Source organism: Carassius gibelio, chromosome B7 (assembly GCF_023724105.1).
Source record: "Carassius gibelio isolate Cgi1373 ecotype wild population from Czech Republic chromosome B7, carGib1.2-hapl.c, whole genome shotgun sequence".
In the NCBI taxonomy this organism is placed as follows: Eukaryota; Metazoa; Chordata; class Actinopteri; order Cypriniformes; family Cyprinidae; genus Carassius; species Carassius gibelio.
The window spans coordinates 19,740,157-19,761,415 of NC_068402.1; the positions used below are offsets into that span (position 1 = coordinate 19,740,157).

General features: G+C 37.7%; 1 protein-coding gene across 3 annotated transcripts in view; it reads left to right on the forward strand.

Annotated features, from left to right (window-relative positions):
* Positions 1–21,243, forward strand: part of LOC127962745 (VPS10 domain-containing receptor SorCS2-like) — a 164,237-nt gene extending 142,994 nt beyond the window's left edge. Inside the window, exons 9-27 of one of the 3 annotated variants that reach the window (XM_052562417.1) lie at positions 3,288–3,467; positions 3,879–4,025; positions 5,718–5,820; positions 6,706–6,782; positions 7,144–7,235; positions 8,130–8,237; positions 9,077–9,197; positions 9,476–9,609; positions 9,767–9,895; positions 11,339–11,510; positions 11,636–11,822; positions 12,107–12,240; positions 12,515–12,638; positions 14,809–14,921; positions 15,022–15,144; positions 15,442–15,541; positions 16,325–16,427; positions 16,770–16,990; positions 17,967–21,243. In XM_052562417.1, the coding sequence (XP_052418377.1) occupies positions 3,288–3,467; positions 3,879–4,025; positions 5,718–5,820; positions 6,706–6,782; positions 7,144–7,235; positions 8,130–8,237; positions 9,077–9,197; positions 9,476–9,609; positions 9,767–9,895; positions 11,339–11,510; positions 11,636–11,822; positions 12,107–12,240; positions 12,515–12,638; positions 14,809–14,921; positions 15,022–15,144; positions 15,442–15,541; positions 16,325–16,427; positions 16,770–16,990; positions 17,967–18,031 (2,433 nt within the window). In that variant the 3' untranslated portion in view covers positions 18,032–21,243. Of the gene's footprint in view, positions 1–3,287; positions 3,468–3,878; positions 4,026–5,717; positions 5,821–6,705; positions 6,783–7,143; positions 7,236–8,129; positions 8,238–9,076; positions 9,198–9,475; positions 9,610–9,766; positions 9,896–11,338; positions 11,511–11,635; positions 11,823–12,106; positions 12,241–12,514; positions 12,639–14,808; positions 14,922–15,021; positions 15,145–15,441; positions 15,542–16,324; positions 16,428–16,769; positions 17,003–17,966 lie in introns of all 3 variants that reach the window. The other 2 variants (XM_052562416.1, XM_052562418.1) reach the window with 2 other exon arrangements.
* The last annotated feature ends 16 nt before the right edge of the window (positions 21,244–21,259 follow it).

Below are 21,259 nucleotides of genomic sequence, written 5' to 3' on the forward strand. Positions count from 1 at the left end.
TTCAAGAACCCAGAAGAGAGCAAGAGTGTGTGAGAGGGATGGGGTTGGCTGATGTTGTGCCCATATTTTCCACAGTGAATAATTGAAAACCTTTTGAAAAATGCAAAACCCAATTCCAGCATGCCGTCTGAGATCTCTCCTGAAGTTCCTTTCTTTACGTTATGGATTAATCATGGTTCATGGCTCCAGTGGGACGAATTGTTTGTTGTAACACACCCAGGGCACTAAATGGATAAGTGCCACTTCTCTTTCTTTTTTTTCTCCCTTTCAAACTTTGTCTTTCTTATTTTAAACCTCTTCTCAACTGATTTTTGTTTGTTTATTTGTATTATTATTAGAAATTAACATGAAGTAAAGCTTGTTAGGTCTGAAGAACTAAAGATGAAGAAAATGAATAAGCTGCTTTTTATTAAGCCAAAAATGAATATTGTCTCATCATTTACTCACCGTCATGTAGTTCCAGACCTTCATGACTTGATACATGTGGCGCACATAAAGGCTGATTAAATAATGCCAGGATTTTCAGGAGTGAATCAGCCCATCTTAAATAAAAAAATAACATCATCATGTCAAATTTCAATAGACACGTTTCATTAGACAACTTGATGTCCAATCATTAAGTGCACTTGAGAAACGACGGCATTCTGGAGAATGTAACTTTGTGTTGCATCTGTAATTTTGTAAGCCTGCTTTAAATGTTTCAGCTTAGATAAATGCAATCCAACTGCAATCCCCCATGAACAACACAGGATCACTTAAAAAAGGCCCAGTGTTCTTTTATTTGAAGAAGACTGTGAATAGAAACAATACTATTGATTTTGGGCAATTAAGACCTGTTTCTCCACTTCAAGAATGAACCCGCATGACCAGAATTCAAATGCACCAATGTTGGAGCACAATGAGTCCTTCAATCATAGAGAAAAATCAAAACATTCTGCTGGCGTGTTAATATGCCATTTCATTTCTTTCTTTCTTTCTATACAGATTTCCTGTCTTTCCATCCATCCATACATACTGTTACCCATCCCATCCTTCTAGACACTCAGTCAGCCTGCTGATAATGCAGTCAGGGATCGTGGCAGTAGGCAGAGACACAAATGTCCTGCAGATGTGTCATGGCTGATAGGGGTCCTGTGCCTGCTGTCAGAGACAGATGGATAGTGCTGTTTTGAGTTCTGATAGTGCTGTTATCAGTACTGGGGGCCTGAGTGTCCTGTCACACAGTATGATAGACAAAGACAGGACCTATCCAGTCAAAGAAAACACAAGTGCTTCACCTATAGCTTCCTGTTCTAATTTTCTAACTCTGTTGTCCTTGTTGCTGCTTGTGTGCATGTTTAGATGATCTCATGATCCACATTTAAAACTTCCACTCTCTCCAGGGGAACTTTCAGCGATGACTTCACTGTCTTGTGTAAGCCTTGGTGGGAAGATGACCTCATCGTTACATTTTTAATGCACAACTAACTAAAAGATGATGAGCTGTTCATATTTGACCTCAAATCAACAGCCAGGAATTACATTGCAGTTCTAGACTAGAGGCGTGTTCAGTACCATCTCCAAATCTGATCGAAAAATTACATAGCAAACGTGGAAGCAATCAGTCAAGCTATTGCGATTTGTGATTGCTTGTCTCCAGATGTCATCATGAACCTAAGGTTGGTAAAAGGGTAAATTCAGTTGGAAATAATGTCTGTAAAGCCAGGACACATTTGCACTCCCCTCTATATAAGAGCTTCTCTGAAATTCAATATTTGCATTCATTTAATCAGAATAGTCTGAGCCTTCTGGGGAAATTGGTACTTTTCAGAAGTGTTTGTGTGTGGATATAGAAAGATATTTTAGGAAGGAAGAGAACATAGGGATGAAACAGGATTAGAAGTCTCTATAACAGTGAGCTGGAAGAGTGGTTCATGAAGTTTTGTTTTAAAACTTTTTAAAGCTGTGTCATTGATCATAATAAGCTGGAATTGTGAATGTTGATGGTACCATTTTGTTTGCATGCATTTTGTGTTTTGATGAAAAATAGTGATAAATCTTGCCAGAAAACAACTCATTTAGGCGGGTTATGAGGAGACAGACCAGACCACATTTTCCGTCATGTTCTGTGGCACCACAAGAATTATAAAATAGACAGATGCAGCATCAGTTATACAAGTAATGTGCATCATTATGTTGCATTAGAAAAGCCTCCGGTCTTTTTGGGAAGTGAAAAATGACAGAGAAATATGAAATTGTCTGGCTATTTAATTCTAACAAAAAAATCTTTCTAATTCTGACTGAAATTGTTTAAATCATGTCATGATAATTGACCTTCATGAAGCTGATAGAAGACATACACTATTTATACTGCATATGTAGTAAGGATTTATTACTCAGAAAGCCTCTTTATTATTCTTTATGTAGAAGCTGCATGTACAGTAAAGCCATATGCACATGCACACACGCAAGAAGTTACAGATGCTTCTTTAAGTGTGTTGCTTTATCCTTATCTTCCCTTTTCCATCCTATAATTCTTAGAGTAAACAGGTGTTGTGTAACTGACCTCTCACAGAGGGGGTTCAGTGCCTCTAAACTGCTGTTAGTGGGACATAAGTGAAAAATAGCCTTAGAATTTGGTCTCTGAAGCACATTAAAGCTACACGGCGCTTTAGGGACTTTGCTAGCTCTTCACTTAAGTTCTTATGAATGAATTCAGCTGGGGGCTTGAGCTTGTACCCTTCATCTTTGTGCTTCAATTAATGTGACCCACTTTCACTTTATCGGGAGGAACAACATGGTGACAAACTCCCCCGTCCTGACCCAGTCGTTGCCACAGCGCCCGGCTGTATGCATCTAAGCTACCAAAACTGAGGAGCTTAATGTTGATTCGGTATTTTTTTAAAAGCAAATCAGAAGAGCTAATTATAGGATGGATTCATTAATTGTTCATGCTTTCATTTCATCTAAATCTGTCCCTACACAGTTCATGTTCCAACGCAGTTCTTCACAGCAGCTCAAAATAAACTTTTCATTTCAAAGCAACTAAATATATTCACCATGGATTTATATGCAGCTCTTTTTTGTGGTTGTTTTTATGGAAGCACGAGTGAAAGCGTTCAGCTTTTCTATCTCTCTTCACACAAAGACGCAAGCGCCGAACGAATCATGATGTTATTCATTTGTACCTGCTGAGAAAACTGAAACTGTCATTTGCATTGAACTTATTTGACTTTTTATCTTTACACGAGGTTCTAAACTTCTTGTGTGGTATATTTCTGCTTCTCTGTTTTTGTGTTTCTGTGCAGGATGTGCAAATTGTGAGTACAGACGAGAATCAGGTATTCCTGGCTCTGCAGGAGTGGTATCAAACAGACACGTACAACCTCTACCAGTCGGATCCACAAGGAGTCTATTACTCCATTGTGTTGGAGAACGTCCGCAGCACCAAGCAGCCCGAAGAGAAAGTCCTCATCGACATCCTCGAGGTCAGCATTTCATCCCACAATGTACTTGTGTAAAACAAGGCAGTGTGGGCTTCACATCCTACCTTCTGCATAAAGAACTAAACATAGTTCAGCTGTTGTAAAGTTGACATTGTTAGAGACCTTTACCTATAACACTTCAAACACACCTAAAACTGAAGTGTGGCTGCTTGTGATCTGCTGTCGTAACTCTGCCTCCACGCATTTATTATTTATTGCCAGCAGCATGTTTAAATAAATGAGTGATTCTAGAAAGCTGTGCTACCGAAACAAGATCTAACACATCGGACAGTTTCTTAGACAGTTGTGTCTTTGCCATAATTTGACTTGCTAGTGATACCTTACAGCTTCTTGACAGGTCTGGGAGATGCTGAGGAATATCACATCCTTTGGTTGTGTGTGTATGTTTTTCAGGTTCGTGGCATCAAGGGCGTATTCTTGGCCAATCAAAAAATAGATGGAAAAGTGAAGACTCTCATTACCTACAACAAAGGCAGAGACTGGGAACCACTGGCTCCTCCCACAACTGATATGAATGGCAAAGCTGTCAGCTGCAAGCAGGTAAATATGCCTGTTCATTCCTCATTCCAGCTTCCATCCAACTTTTCAGATGGTCTTTTGCATTTCTATCTAGTATCTATCAGTACTACATTGATTTTAGTCTAGCTTTTGCACCCATTTTATTTGTCTCTGAAAACTTTTTGCTGTTGTTGTTATTTTTAAGCCCCTTTTTACCTTTCAGTTAATACTTTGATTTCCCAAACATATTACTTACATATGATATTTATAAATATAGTACAGTTTAAACATTCGGGGTCAGTAAGATTGTTTAGAACAAAATTTTTTTTTTTTATTAATACCTTTATTCAGCAAGAATTCAGGTAATCAAAAAGTAACAGTAAAAACGTACATTTTTGCAAAATATTTCTATTTCACTTGCTGTTTTTTGAACTTCATATTTATTAAAGATTCCTGAACAATTTAAAACATTTCCACAGTAATATTAAGCTGCACAATTGTTTTCAATACTGATAACAATAAGAAATGTTTTTGAGCACCAAATCAGTATTTTACAATAAAGGATCATGTGGCACTAAAGACTGGATTTAATGACAGCAGAAAATTCAGCAATGCTATTTAAAATTCATCTAAAGAATAAAATAGGAAAATTTTAATAAAATTCACAATATTCCTCATTTACTGTATTTTTGCTCAAATAAGCAAAATACACTTCTTTCAAAAGCATTACAGACCCCTTTTAAATGGAAGTGTAGATAACATACCCACAAATTAAAAACTACAATGCAGGCCTTGATTTAAATATACAATAATTATGCAGATGTTGTTTTCCCTTGAGTTCATTGCATATTCATATGAACAGAATCGTGACTTTATTTCATTATGCATCTACAGATATATATATATATATATCCAGCCCACACTCTGCTTTTTTTCCTGTTCAGGATGATTGTACCGCAACTGTCTCAGACACAGACGTGAAGTCATTGACCCCTCGATCTGACTCATCTCCTGCTGTTTGTGGTTGAGGGTTGGTGGGCAGAGCAGGCACCGGTTCTGCCGCTGTCTCATGAAAAAAGAGAAGAAAAAAGAAAAAAACGATCTGAGTCATCAATCCACACAAACAGCTAGAGATGATATGTATCGTTATAAATGCCCATTTTAAACACTGTGACTGGTAGCAGGCCATTAATTAAGACACAAATATGGTTTCTGGCAAACATTAGACAAGACAAGACTAGACATAAATCAGAAGTTGAAAGGACATGTATCAACTTCTCTCTCCTTTCCTGTCTGTCTAGCCAACCCTTCTCACATCTTCATCTCCCAGCCGTCCGTTTGACATGTCTTTTTTCTCATTGTTCTCTTCTCCTCCTCACTTATCAACACTCTCTTCCTTCCTCTCTCATTTTTTGTCATTTTTACTGCTTTCCTCATTTTTTATCACCACCCTGTTAAGGTTTTTGGCACCTTAAATATGCTTTATATTCATGCTCTGATTCATCTTTTATCCGGAACACTATGTAGTAGGACTTGAAGTGATTTTAAATTATGGGCTGCTTATTGTAGAACTTAGACTGTTATTTGAGTCTAGACTTTCTGCTAAGTGCACACCTTATGTAAAACACTGGTTGGTGGTACATCTATTGGGTAATAATTGTCTTGATCACCAAAGTAAAAAAAAAAAAAGTGGGATAGAGTGAGATTTCTCATTGTCTCTGCTCCTCTTCCTAGCCTGACTGTCACCTCCATCTCCACCTGCGATGGGCTGACAACCCGTATGTGTCTGGAACGGTCCACACTAAAGATTCTGCCCCAGGCCTCATAATGGGTGCAGGTCAGTCTTCATGACCACTGTCACACATCAGCACTGTCACAATAGCCCTGAGGAGCCCAAACACTCAAATCAAATGAAGCTCTGTACTCCTTTCCAATTACAAGTTATTATATTCATGATCCAAATCTGCACTACTGCATGCTTAGGGAAATTGTGATAGTGTGTACAAAGAAATGAAAAAAAGAAAGGAATGCTGTGAAATATTTTTAGGAGGGAAAAATAAATGTGATGTACCATTTCTGAGTGTTGTGCACTGCTATTGAGCCCACACTGAGGCACAAAAGGAGACAGGCTCAGATATATGAAATATTTGCTCTTTATTGCCACAGGGTTCATGGGGAATTGAGGAAGAGAATACATTAATGTTCTTGAATCCAAGGCTAGAGCTATTGCCAGTTCACAAGGTCATCAAGTCTGTCCATTCCCTCAGGGTTACAGACATGTAACGCACACACACACACACACACACAGGCAGTGTCACTGTGACTTGTTCACTCTTGTCTTATTTGTCTTACTAACAAACACCTGAGCAGTCTCTGGTTTTACACACATTGAAGCTTGTTCTCATCATATAAATGTACATGTACATACACCGCACAAAGGGAGTACTGAGTCTCCATTAAAAAATTGCTTTCTCTTGCTATTATTGTGCACTTCCTCAGTAAAATGTTCAGCTCTAACTAGTTCTCAGCCTTTGATCCAAAATAGCCTCCAGTTTCATTCTTTTTATATGCAACTCGCTCACGACTACTCCTCCTTCTCTCTTAAAATTAAACAAAGTGAGGAAATTGCTGCTTCGCCTCAAGTTAAAAAGATGAAAATTAAAGATGCTCTCTCGCTCTTTGTATTTATGTGGAGATATTCTGCGTGTATCTATCTCTTCAGGTAACCTTGGGTCTCAGCTGGTTGAATATAAAGAGGAGATGTACATCACCTCAGACTGTGGCAAGACCTGGAGACAGGTGAGAATGAACAGGAAAGACACTTATGGGCTGCGAATGTGTTTTACAGTGACTTTTTGGTGTCAGAAAAATGCTTCATCGTAGCTTCTTCTGTGGCTTGTCATGACTCTTTAGGTTTGCTCTTTGTATTTAACCCCCACCTTTCCCAACAGACTTGGTTCGGTTTGCTCTGTGAATTCAGATCTCTGTTCCTCTTGTTCTCATTCTGTCCTCTCGTTTCAGCGCTCAGTATGTGGCAGCCTTAATGTCCTTTCAATGATTTTCGAGATTGTTGCTGCCTCTCATTTCCTCAGCTCTTTTTTTCCCTAATGACATTAAATCTTGATTAACTTCAAGAGATTATTTCATTTGCTCACTGTAGGTTTTTGAAGAAGAGCATCACATTCTCTATCTGGATCATGGCGGTGTCATCGTGGCCATTAAGGACACCTCAATCCCCTTAAAAATACTCAAGTAAGTAAATTAAGTTTGAAGTAAGTGTTCAAAGTCAAAAACGCAAATGTACCCAGTTGCTAACATGACAAAGACTGACAGCAGAAAGAGAAACACGAGTAGTGAACATTGTAAACTGGTCCAGACCAGTATGAAAAACAGGAATTCAAGACGTTCCCTCTCTGGCTTTTGCTGACCTGATTGTGCTGGTAATCCTTTGAGTGAGCGCTTTAAGAAGCTCATTTGGCTTTGGAGGGCTCTTCAGACCACCCTGAGTTCCCGAGCAGCCTGAATCTCTTCCTTTGCTCTCAGACAACTCTTTAGCCATAATGTATGAAGTGATTCGCATACTAGATATCGAGTTCACCATGCTTCACAAATGTGCGTAAATGAAGATCAAAGAGAAAATCATTACCATCTCTCACATAATCCTTGAAGCCTTTTATCTGCATTGAGTCTTGGCAGTACAAACACAGCTTCTGTCAGGGTAAAACTAAGAGCTTGTAGTGCTTATGCTGCCTTGTAGCCTACAGACTCTCATGTTCACACTGTGAGAATCAACGCCGATGGAGTGATTCTTCAGCTGACAGTTTGTTCAGAATTTTTATAAAGACAGGAATGAATGTATAATTAATTAAAATAATGGTCACACTTTATTTTAGGGTCCAATTCTCACTATTAACCATTAACTATGACTTTTGCCTCAATTAATTCATTATTTGATGCTTATTAATAGTTTATAAGGTAGTTGTTAAGTTTAGGGTATTGGGTAGGATTATGGATGTCATGCATTATATGTACTTTATAAGCACTTATAAACAGCCAATATGTTAATAATAGACATGCTAATAAGCAACTACTTATTAGTGTGAATTAGACCCTATACTAAAGTGTTACCCAAATATTTTATCTTAGGTTCAGCACAGATGAAGGACAGACATGGAGCATCCACAACTTCACCAGCACTTCTGTATTTGTGGATGGACTTTTGAGTGAACCTGGAGATGAGACACTGGTTATGACGTGAGTATGAGTCCTCTACAAAATTTACCGTAACAGGAGTTACTAGTCCACTAGGGGATAGTTGATCAAAAATAAATATCATTTTACTCCCCTTTATGTTTCAAAACATTTATGACTTACTTTCCTCTGCACATAGAGAAAGATTTTTTCTTCTTACTTTACTTGCCTTTACTATATAGATTAGTATAAATAAGCTTGTTCTTCCAATCATTCTGTTAGTGCTGTTTGAGCATAATCTTGACATGAAATGGTTAGGCATTTTGCTATCAGGCCTTAAGTCCATTGTGAGCTGTATATTCATTGTAGAACTACATTTAACTGAAGGAAGTGTATTTATCAAATTGGACATCTCAAATATAAGTGATATGCCAGAGGATCAAAGCATTTCTAATTGTTCATGACTCTTGAGTTCTATAAAATGCAGACACAGGGTTCCACCTTGTGGTGGTGAACAGTGATTTATTTGGAATTAAGTGAAGAACATCTTCCCATAGACCCCAAACAGCAGGTGGTCTCTGTATTATAAAGAGGCTGCCCTTTTGAGGAAGGCAATGTGAAATTCAAAGTCCTCAATTAAAGAGGCCCTCGCTCATTAGAAACACACTGCTGATGAGCGAGGTCATGTGTCTGTCCTCTCGTTTGCACCATTCCCAAGATGCGTAATTGGGTAGAGGATGTGTTGTGACGTGAAGTCAAGGTTACACTCCAATGGTCTCGCTTTTCAGTGAAAGGGATGAATGGCTTTTGTCTTGATGTATAATCGGATGTTTATGGATGGAGGGTTGGATTAATGGACAGGTCGAAGGCTTATGTTTATTTCTGCTTGCTGTTGTGGACAGGGTATTTGGCCACATAAGTTACCGTTCGGATTGGGAGCTGGTGAAGGTGGATTTCCGACAGTTGTTTCCCAGGCAGTGCACGGAAGCTGATTATGACTCCTGGAAACTCACTGACCTACAGGTAATATCAGGCTGTTTTTCTGACCTCCCACTCAGCAGTAAAGTTACAGCATGTTCAAAAACAATAAAGGGTGAACCAAAGTGCTGTACAGATCATTGAAACTCATGAGAAGAAAATAAGGAAGCAGATATAAAGATTATTTGAAATAATAATAATAATAATATAAAAAGATTTTCAGCAATACATTTGAACTCTTCTGTTATGGATATAAATTTACATTTAAGCTGTGAATCAGTTTACTATTCAAATGGAGACTCATGACAGGTTTTCTCCTACAGAGAGAGAAATGCATCATGGGCCAGGAGCGAATGTACAGGAGGAGGAAGGAGTCATCGTTCTGCATTAAAGGGAAGAGCTATACATCAGCTTTAACAGCTAAACCTTGCCAGTGCACTGAGAAAGACTTTGCCTGGTACGAAATAGAGAGATCAGCTTTGCGCATTTTAAGCCAATAGCAATTATACACAGATGCCTTTGCTATAACAGACACCCTTAACTTCACTTTCAAACCCCAATGCAGTGCACTGGGCTAAAAATAGAGCTTTACGTCTCTCTGTGTGTGTTCTCAGTGACTATGGCTTTGAGCGTGCTCCCAGCCTCCGGTTAGAGGGGGATCGCTGTTATCCTGACTTCTGGCATGATCCCGACGCTCCACCTGAAAACTGCCACATGGGAAACAGCTACAAGTCCAGCACAGGGTAATACTGAACGCTGAACATTAAGAAATGCAGGGCATAACCGCTACAGTTATAAAATGTGTCAGTTTTTACACTGAGCAAGCACAGTGACTGCCACAACAGAAAACACCCACTCATGCATATCATAGACACATTAGATGAGCACACAAGCTTTGTTCAGACAGGATGATAAAATGAGTACAAATGTCCACAAGTCTTTTGAAATCACATCTCTTTTTGGAATGTTTCTTAGCCTGAATTGTCAGATCAGATGTTCATCATTCAGGCCACAACACACATGCAATGTCATAGTGATAGTGCACAATATTACCTGAAGCTGTCCATACACACTCATTTTGTCCCTTATCTGCTTAAGTTGCGTAATAACCTCCACTCGGTTTCAAGTGAGAATGCTATCTCAACATCCGTTTATGAGCACTGTTCATTTGTAACACAAATATATGAATAGTTTTTCATGATGTACACTATAGTCTCCAGGGTCACAGTGATTCAGACACCAATATTTTAATGATTCTAAAAAGATGAATCACTGTCTGGCCAACTGAGATTCTGTTATGTAGTACTTTAGTAGTATTTAGTAGTACTACTGTATATCATTTACATTTTACATTTACATGTATTCATTTAGCAGACGCTTTTATCCAAAGCGACTTACAAATGAGGACAGTGGAAGCAATCAAAAACAACAAAAAGAGCAATGATATATAAGTGCTATAACAAGTCCCAGTTAGGTTAACAGTACACGTAGCAAGGGCTTTTAAATAATATAATAAATAAAAAGAAAACAGATAGAATTAAAAAAGAATAGAGCAAGCTAGTGTTACAGGTCTATATATATATATATATATATATATATATATATATATAACACACACACACACACACACACACACACACAAAATTGCATAATAAATGAAAATAAAATATGAATATCAGCACCATTCGTTATTGTCTTTTGACTTTTGATAGTGTTTGGACCCATAAAACAGGGATATGTCATATACGGATAGCAAACTATGTGATGATCACTCTGTAGTGCATAGTGAATGAGTGATAAAGTCAACAGTTTGCATGATTGCCACTTCTGTTGTGCTTCATGAACACTGTGATAGACTTGAGCAGAGCCAAAATGTTCAGTTTTCACTTTGACCATAATCTTACTGACATTGCGTTCAAAATATTAATCAAAAAGACTCACAAAAAAACTTCAGCTGACTAAAACAGTTTATCAGCTTGTTCAGCTTGTTTATCAGTCATTCTGAGAATACCTTTCTGGACATAGTATATAGATATTTTATCCACCTCTTAAAGCAAATTATTTGAGGTATTTAAGAATGAAATGCGTCTTTTCCGCAGCTCAGTTTAAATCACATGGATTTTCCAGTTTAAGGCAAATAATAAAAACAAGTAAAGGCTAACATGTCTTGTGTTGTCTTGTTGTAGTTACCGGAAGGTCATCTCTGATGTTTGTGAGGGTGGCTTGAATAAAGAACAGAGCGCGAAGCAGCATTCCTGCCCTCTGCTGCCCCCTAGAGGTCTGCAGCTGGGCATCAAAGGACAGATGCTGGCTGTGGCACCTGGGGATGACATCACTTTTATAGTCCATCAGGAACAGGTGAAGTACAACTCTTATCATTTGAATGCTCTAAATAGAAAATGTAAAGACTTACAGGCAAGGAAGAATGTTCTTCTTATTTGTAGGCATGTTTAACTTTTGTATCTTTATTCTTCCCTCTTCAGGGTGACACCACCAGCACCAGATATCAGGTCGATTTAATGGATGGCGTCAGGGCTATATATGAAAACCTGACTGTCACAGATGAACCCATTCAGCACCGTTATGAGAAGCCAGGTGTTTACCGTGTCAATGTGAAGGCTGAAAACTCTGCTGGACATGACCAAGCCATGCTTTACATCCAGGTCACAGGTCAGTAAAATCTTCAGAAATAATCTAGTCATGTGAGTTTTAAGGCTGCTGTGTAAATTATGCAACATAATGGGTAGTATAATCTAGAATACCGTGAGGTTTAAATGTTTCATAACTCAAAATCAGGCCCATGTGAAATCTTACCAAATATTAATGGACATTGTACACATTTCTCACACTATATGTTCTGTTTTATCTCAAGATAGGCTTAACACTTTTTTTTATTTTTTTGCACAACTCTCACTTTGTTTATTGTTTCTATTTTGATCCCACGTTCTCTCCAGCTCCTCTTCAAGATGTCCATCTGGAGGTGGTTCCAATCGCTGGCAGAAATCAAGAAGTAAATCTCACAGCTATAGTGCTGCCCACTGAGGCAAACCTTACCGTGTTTTACTGGTGGATTGGAGATAACCTTCAGGTACACTGTGGTAATTAATAATATTCCATAAAAAAGGAACTGCCAAAAATAGCTCTTGTTTTTCTGTTTCTTTTATTAGGGGATTGTAATGAGAAGTTTTAAGATTAATGTTTAATGAGTTCATACACACATATGCACATGTGTATACTCTCATACATGTGTAAATATTGAAGAAATTGACTTGGAATTAATCTAAGATGCTTATGCTTAAAGGTTCGGGTGTAGCTGTTTACACTTATATATAGATATGTATGATGTGTCTTCCCCTCGACAGCCGAAGCTGACCCTGGAGAACAGTCTGATTACAAGGTTCTCTGAGGAGGGGGAAGTTCCTGTCACAGTTCAGGCTTCTAATGGTCGATCCATGGTACAGGACAGCAAGACTGTCATTGTCTACGGTAAGATAAAACACCCCTTGATAGTGTACAGCATTAGGGGCGGATCAGATTTATGGCTGAATACTGTAATTTCAGTATCCCTCAAATGATTCTCTTCTGTTTAATTCTATCATGCATATTTAGCATTTTCAGAGTGCATTGGTTCAACATTGTGATTGTTAAAGTGTTTGAGATGGCCAGTGAAATAAAAAAAGGCAAGTTTACTGTTAACAGAATTTTGAGCAACAATCTAGCACAATTATTTTTAACAGTTGAAGAATGTGAGATAAGACATTAGCAGCTAAAGATGTTGAATCCTACAATATAATCCCAACTTTTTACAAAAAAGAAATGAAAAGGTAATTGACTGAAAATGATATGTAGGATATCTTTTTTTATTTGAACATAGATACTCAGAGTGAAAGTTACTCAGTTTTCATCCTCAGAAGTCACTGTTCTCTTCTTTCAGAAAATACCAGGGTTTTTTTTTAACAGCAACCATTTTTTTGGGGTATGTTCCATGAAAGGTCTGTGATTAAAAAGGAAGCAGCCAGTTCACCTAAAAATGAAACTCACAGTGCATCCCAAATCGTGTACTTATGCTCTATTCTATGATGTTTTGTAATATAAATAGTGTGAGTAGTGCATTCACACTGAAAATTCCAAACAGAAAAAGTGCACTTTAAACATCCAGATGATGCACTTAAATGGCCGAAATAATATGGAATGTTGGAAACTTCATGCACTCAACTGTCACAGCTATGTAGCGAAGGGGTAGGGGCTGTCATACTCCAATTATGAATGACAAAATAACCTTATATAATTCATGCACTACATGGTTAAGTACATCGCTTATGAGTGCATTGCGTATAGTGCATCATTTGGGACACAGCCTCATTTACTCACCCTTACATAATTCCATACCAATATGGCCCAATTGTTTGCAAAGCATAACAGATGAATGTTTGCACTCTGTTCAACAAAAAGGATGCCACAAAGACAGTCTTAATGGCCTTTTTGCTACTTTCAATGGATTGGTTTTATGATATAGTTAATCACTAGTCATACAGAACTGTTCATTAAAATTCTATTTGCCATGTAAATATGGAAATAAAAATTATGACTTGAAGTACAGCAGCTGTCCATTAATGTAAATGAGTAGCACAAAAAGACCAGTTATTGCAATGAAATATTTTTGAATAGCAATCATTTTTCTGTTTTGAGTTGTATTTTTACGTTAGCGAGTGTGTTAAATTGGTCTGCTCATCACATCAGTAAACCAGTGTGTTGTGGTTTTTTAGTTCCTGCATGTATAATTTTGGCCTTGTGATAAACACAGATTGTATATCATTAAACATAATTGACAGAAACAGCATCAATACTAAAATAAGATTGGGAACTAATGCCACAGTTAATGCATACAGTTAAAGTTCTCGATTTGTGTTTGAAATCCAACTTGAGGACTAACCCTATTTCTTTCTTGTAATGACAGTGTTAAATAGAACTGAAATATTCATGTGATTCCAGGGCTGGACTGAATATTTATGAGTGTGGTGTGATAGGGATGAGCTCATGCTTGGAAAGCAGAAATGACGATCTCCCTCAGAGACAATGTTCAGCTTGAATACCAAATGAAGAAGAACTATTGTGCACAGTCTCACTTCACTGTTTCATATCATTTATCCTCCAGCTAAAAGTAAACCTGTTGGTTACATTTTTTAATAATTTAAGTCGGATCACTTCCCAACTTAAAATTTCTGTAAAAAAAAAGACTTGCCTGGAAGAGTTCGGTTCTGTATTTTGAGATCACATCTTTTCAACTGGTTTTATGAGTCCTTTACACATTTTTCATGTCATATGAAAGGTATATAGTTCACCGAAAAAAAATGTGATTCTGTCTTACACTATCAATCACCTTCATGTCATTCTAAACCTATATGTGTTGCTATAGTTATTGGAGAAACAAGGTTTTGTGAGTGTGACACCGATTGAAAGTCTATGTCTGCCTCTTTTTATGCAGTAGTATCACTTAAAATAGTGAGGCTTATAGAACTAATGAGAGTTAAACGATTGTTATTGTATTGTTTTTGTGTTCTTTTGTGCAGTATAGGTGTGAATCTCTCAGTTGTTGTTTTTTTTTCCAGCTGCAATATTAACATTTACATGTTCATAATACATTGTCTCTCTTCAGATCATTTCCAGGTGATCCCTTTGAGTTTCAGTCGTAATTTGGATCGCTTTAACCCAAACATCCCCGAATGGAGACGAGATGTGGGACAAGTCGTAACCAAGATTCTCGCAAAGGTTCTCATCTTAATCATAAACACACAAACACTAGAGCTCTGTTTGTTTTATGCAAAACAACAATTTTAAATGTGCTTATGTTTTGCTCTTTCTCTAAAAGCTCACAGGGGTTCCTCAGGACTCTTTGGTGACCATGGTGAAGCCTGGTCTTCCCACCACTGCAGACCTCTATGTTCTTCCTCAAGAGAGCACTCCGGTGAAGAGGAGTGTGTTTGTGGATAAGGTAAAAGCCACTCGAATAAGAAAAGATACAGTCTCAGACACCAAAACATTACTCTAGCAATACAAACTCTTGATACGGTGACCTACAAGACATCCACAAACAACTTGTTAGAACCTGGAGATACTTTTTGCATTAGAATTGAACGAGTCAGGGAATTCATTTCAGGTTTACTAAGGTTTACCAAGATTACTCGGACACAAATTATAATAAAGTAGCCTATAATGGTAAGAATGCTTTGAAGTGATATTTGTTATAATTTAACTGTTATGTTCTTTTGTGTGTTCTTCATTTGCGCAGCGGGTTCCCACTATAAAGCAGGTTCTGAGTGAGAACAACGTGAGCTTCATTGTGAGAGGAGGGTTAAGAGTATTGGTGACTCTGGCAGACTCGGATAGAGGTGAGTAAAATAAAACTCACACATTCAGTGAGTCACTTAACAGTTATAGCATTACAGCAAGCCCTTCATCAATAATTACTGGTGTATTTCAAAGGACCTATCACTAGTGATGTGTCTGCCAGCACAACAGAGACTGGTGCGTCTCTTTACCTCTTGCTTTTAGAAGTGTCATCTTTACTCTTAATTTGCTTATACAGAGATATAAATTAAAGGGGAAAGATAATGCAGTAATGTCTCGTTTTTGTTCTGTTTTCTGATCTAGTTGTCTTCAGTTGACTTCATTTATTCTTCATATGTATGCTACTGTTGGCTTGCATTTCTGTTTGAGTTTTGTGCTGTCAAAGTCGCAGTGGTCTTTGGTTTGAGTAACACGTGCATGCTTAAGTTTTCTTTATTGTAAACTTCATATTTTAGGCATTTTAAAGTTTTTTTTTGTTTGTTTGTTTCACTGTTGTTTGTGTCACAGCCACACAAATGGCTTCATCCACACAAGGTGTGTACATTGTGTGTGATTTGCGTGACTTGAATTTGTTTTACGTTTTACGTGCTTGGTAAGTAAATAGCTATCGTTAGAGCCAGATGACAGTTAAAGATTTCCCTCAAAAATGAAAATTCATCTCATCAAGCATAAACTATCCCTTTAATTCCTGTGGCATTACAGGCGCTAATAATACACAGGTTAGCACAATCAAATTTTGTATGAAATCTACTGCAAATGTTGGCAAGCGATTCTTATGATAAAGGAAGTGAAGCGTGATGATCAGAGATGCTCCTCTTCTGCAGGTTCTCGTCTGGCTGCAGCAGGTCCAGGTGTTTGGGCTCTAGCTGTCTTTCTCCTCATCAGTCTGATCTCTGCTGCAGCATTCATACTCTTCAAGTTTAAAAGGTTTGTCCTTTTCTTCAGGTTTTATTGCTGCAATTTTAAAAAGTAATATTTCATGCTTTTTGAAGACTTCCCTGTCATTCCTGGGTGGGCTATTTGGGGAAATGACTCAACCTATTTCCAAATGAACAATATGCACATCCATTCTGTCTTGCTGCCCATCACTGAATTGCATGGTACACACATGTATGCAGGAACCACAGATTTTCTTAATAATCTGTTGATAATGCTATGGATATTCACTGTCCCGTCACACCCCATCACTGAAGAATGCATGTTCAGTCCCCAAATTTCTAACTGACAGGCAGATTATATAACAGAACATGAACTACAAAACTGTGACAGGAAAAACTACAAAAACCATGGTTCCTTGCTGAGGCCAAAGGAGAGCAGCCTAACGCATCCCTGGCTGCGTTTCAGAAAACTGCCAGGACGAAACGTCTATGCCCAGATGCACAATGAGAAGGAGCAGGAAATGACCAGCCCTGTTAATCACAGTGAGGACACACAGAATATCATTCAAGGCGAGGAGTTCATCGATGACGACCTTGACTCGCAGACACTAGGTAACGCTGGAGGTAGAGACAAATTCAGTTACCCTAGACTAACCAGTCATTACTAACCAGAAAAGAATAGTTATGATCAGTCACTCTAACATCAGTTTGTTACTAATTCAGAAGCGGGGCCTGTTAATGGATTTGTTGGTTATACTTTAGTTTGGGGAACTATTCTCACCTTAAACCAACTATTGACTATGACTGTTGCCTCGAACTACTGATATTCTGCTCATTAAAGGTATAGCTCACCCAAAAATGAAAATTTGGACATCATTTAGTCACCCTCATGTCATTTCAAGCGCAAAAGAATACATTTTAAAGACCCACACAGCAGTTTGGACCATTAACTGTTTGATTACCATCATTCTTCAAATTATCTTCTTTTGTGTTCAACATAAAAAATGATACAAGTTTGGAACAACATGTGGGTGAGTAAATGATAACAAAATTTTCATTTTTTTTGGTGAACTATCCCTTTAACAGTTGGTTAAAATATGATTATATATGATTAAATATGATATGATGTTTATTCATAATATATTTAAGAATTTTAAATGCATTCACTTATGTTTACTTCATTGTTTCAAATGTTTATTTTGTTTCAAATGTAACCTTATTTTAAAGTCTTATTTGATTCAAAAGGCACATAAAACTTAATATTTTAGTAATATTAACACCGTTTTATTAAACTTTTTTTTTTTAAACAGGGCTTTTAAATGATTTTATCACATCTTATTATCACATTATCATTTTTTTATTATATTGATTTAATCTTATTATTACTAATTACTTTGAGTTGGTTAAAATGTATTCAATCCTCAAAGACCACATTTTAAAAATGAATCTAGAACAATCTATAGGTGTTATTATTAAATGGCTACATTTTCTTCAGTGTTACATTGTGCAGCAGCCTTGAGTGATGAAGAGCATTTGTTTTTTCACCTGCTGCCTTGACAAAACCTCCTTCTGCTTTTCTTGTTACCAGGCAACCACTCAGGAGTGGTGTTGAGCATAAATTCAAGGGAGCTGCACAGTTACCTGACCAGCTGATGACCAATGTGAGGGTGCCAGTGACGAGCACAATAGACTATGCCTTCCTCCTCTCTCCAGATCTGACCCTTCAGACACCCTTACAGGAGAGAGATCAGAGACACACCTGCACCAAACCTTCTCCTCCTCTCTCTATCTTCTCTCTGTCTATTCCAGCCTCTGTTCCCTCATCCCACGAGGTGGATTATGTGCCCATCTGCTGCGCCTCAGCTTCACTGATAATCACATATGCACACTTACATTTGTTGGTCTCTGCACCCAGCAGTCTGTCTCATCCCTGTCCACTTCTCTCTCATCTCTTCATATTATTGCTCTTATCACAGGAGCATGGAATCAGCCCCACTTACTAATTCCCAGGGAGAAACTCATTGACAAATGCTTTATTTCCCATCTTTTGTTAGTTTTGTCTTTCTGTCTGAATAGTGTTTTGGACTCTCTTGTGGTCATTGTAAAACTCAGATTAGACAGATATGTGAGTGAAGCTGTGCAGGATACAATACACATTTCATTCAGGGGAAGCAATGTTTGTTAGATATATAGCCAAAGGGAAAAGATATCCTGTCACCCTCTTTTCTGTATTGTATTGTGTAAAAAAAAAAAAAAAAAAAAAGAGAGTTGAATTTTCATATGCAATAACACATCTCTTGCTTTAATCCATAACAAAATCTATTATTTTGCCCTGTTTCATGATTATGCTATGCAGTAATGTCATCATTTTTGTCTGTCTCGTCTGATGCTGCAACAGCTGGATCCTTCTTTGTATTCTTGGAAAACCTGCACCAATTATCAGGACCCTCGTTTAAATTTACAAGGCCTGAAACAAATTGTTTTGTGAGTGTCTTTATACGATAGGGCCTGGGATATTGCCCCTTGAGCCTCATTCCTGTCTGTTTTATCCAAGAACTACAGTGCCAAATTCTCATCTGTCAGATTATAGTCCATTTATCTTCACTGCATAATGAAACAGTATCCCCTAACAAATCGAATCCCATCATTCATTGTGTTGAAATCCATTGTGAAAGCTAGCTAAATTCATATGCTCATTTATTTATTGGACTTTAGATTTCCTCAAGCATCAGCCATCAGATATTGACAGGGAGTCAACACAGCATGGTACCCAGCGTAGCATGTGCTACCTGTCAGGTGTAGTGTGTGTGTATAAGCCTATGTTAGGCATAGAAGGACGAGGTTACGTTCCCTTTCGTTTGGCTTGTGTATATATAACAATGTGTACATAGAACCCTCTGTATATAGATCCGCCGAAATATGACACTTTCAATAGACCAAAATGTGCACTGTTTTCTCCCAAATGCCTCGCACTGGGTTTTCTTGAATTCAGGAGTTCTACATAGACATGATTTGATCACTTCTGCATCTTTGTCTTTATTCAGCGTTGTTTACTGAAGGATATTCTTGATATTTCACACTATCTATAACATTTACACTCACACGACTAAAGAGCTGTGTGAGAAGTGGTGCAACTGTGTCTTTGTGTGCGCATTCAGATTTTTGTTGTTGTTGACATTTTAAGGGTTTAGCTGTTTGACTCGAGGTGTCTGTCTCGATGCACACGTCTCGCTGTTGGAATCACTAGTGTTTTCTGGATGTGAATGGATGAAGGTCTCTCACTTGCACTAATCACAGTTCATGGCTTGTACAGTGTTGTTCGGGTGGGTTCAGGGAACACTTCATTTTCAAGTGAGAAAGACACCGTGAATGTTAAATCATACTACATGAGAAAGATTCAGTCTAGGAAGTGGGGTGACTACATGTCCTGTCTAGTTTTTCTTAATTGTCTTCAAGGGATAGTTCACCCAAAGATGAAACTTACCACAGTTTACTCAGGCCAACTTAGGTGTATATGACTTTCTTCTTTCGGACGAATAAAATCGGAGGTATATTAAAAAAAAGATCCTGGGTCTTCCACAGATCCGCTAATTTAAAAAGATATGGTCAGAGGATTTTGATATAAGCCAGGAGGAGACTGGCTTACTGTAAACAAAACTTGGCTTTTATGAGACTAGCATATTCTCACCGGAGCTTACACTTCGCAAACGTCATCTGCTGGAGGCCGCTCTCATGTGAAGGAGTGTACGTCAGTAAACAGTAGCTATAGTTTACGATTTATAGTATAAACATTGATATTTTTCTTACATGCATTACTTTGCCTCTAAAGGCATTTATTAACCCCCCAGAGCTGTCTGGAATCATTTTTGTGATGGATTGAATCTCAATGCCAATTCACTGCCATTTTAAAGCATGGAAGAGTCGGGACATGTTTAGTATAACTCTAAAGTTATATACGCCTAGAATTGCTTGAGGGTGAGCAAATCAATGGGATAATTTTCATTTTTGGGCGCTCTAGCTCTTTAAATGTCTGGGTTTTAGCTTTTTCTCAGACTTGGTGAAGGTAATGACTGAAAAGTAGTGATGCAGGCATTGGACATAGCAACAAGCAAGAAATTGGGATCCACAGAGAAGAATGTGTACAGCAGAGAGCATGTCAATAGGAAGATAAAGCAAAAGCCCAGAAATCTTTGACAATTTAGAAATCCTGGCCAGAGCATGTCCAAAAAAAATAAACAAATAAAAAATAATAATTATTATATTTGGTCACCCTACTGGAAGTCTTGACCAAACGTATAGATTGCAGGTTCACTGTCTCTTCAACACAATCTGTTGTGGAGCTTGAGCACATTGTGTCTTTCCAAGTTTGAGTCAAACATCGACTGTTTTATGGTGGTCTTGAGTCAATAGATTCTTTAAGCATAAACCAAAAAGATGGCATCTCTACATTTATGCTTATGTATATCAATACTACAAAATTATTAATTTCTGTACAGTGCAAACAATATGAACTAATTGCACCAGAAGCTTGAGTGTCTCATTAAGAGAGGTTTCGGAGTAAGTTTATCTTTAGTGATGGCACACACCTGCAACAAGGACACTTCGTATGTAAACACACCTGAATCATTTTGGAAATTCAGACTCAAATCTGGTGGAGAGACACAGTTGAACTGATTCTGTATTTCTTTTCTTTTTTTTTTCACTTTAAATTTTTTGTTCTTGTTTCTTTATAATGTAAATGTTTTTGACTCCACTGAAACAAGTGAAAAGCACTTAATTAGCGTGTCTGAATTCAAACACACTAACTGTAAAGGTTTGTTTTGTTAGTTTGAGCTGTTTAATAAAGTTTTAACATGATACATGAAGCTGATACCTGTTTTC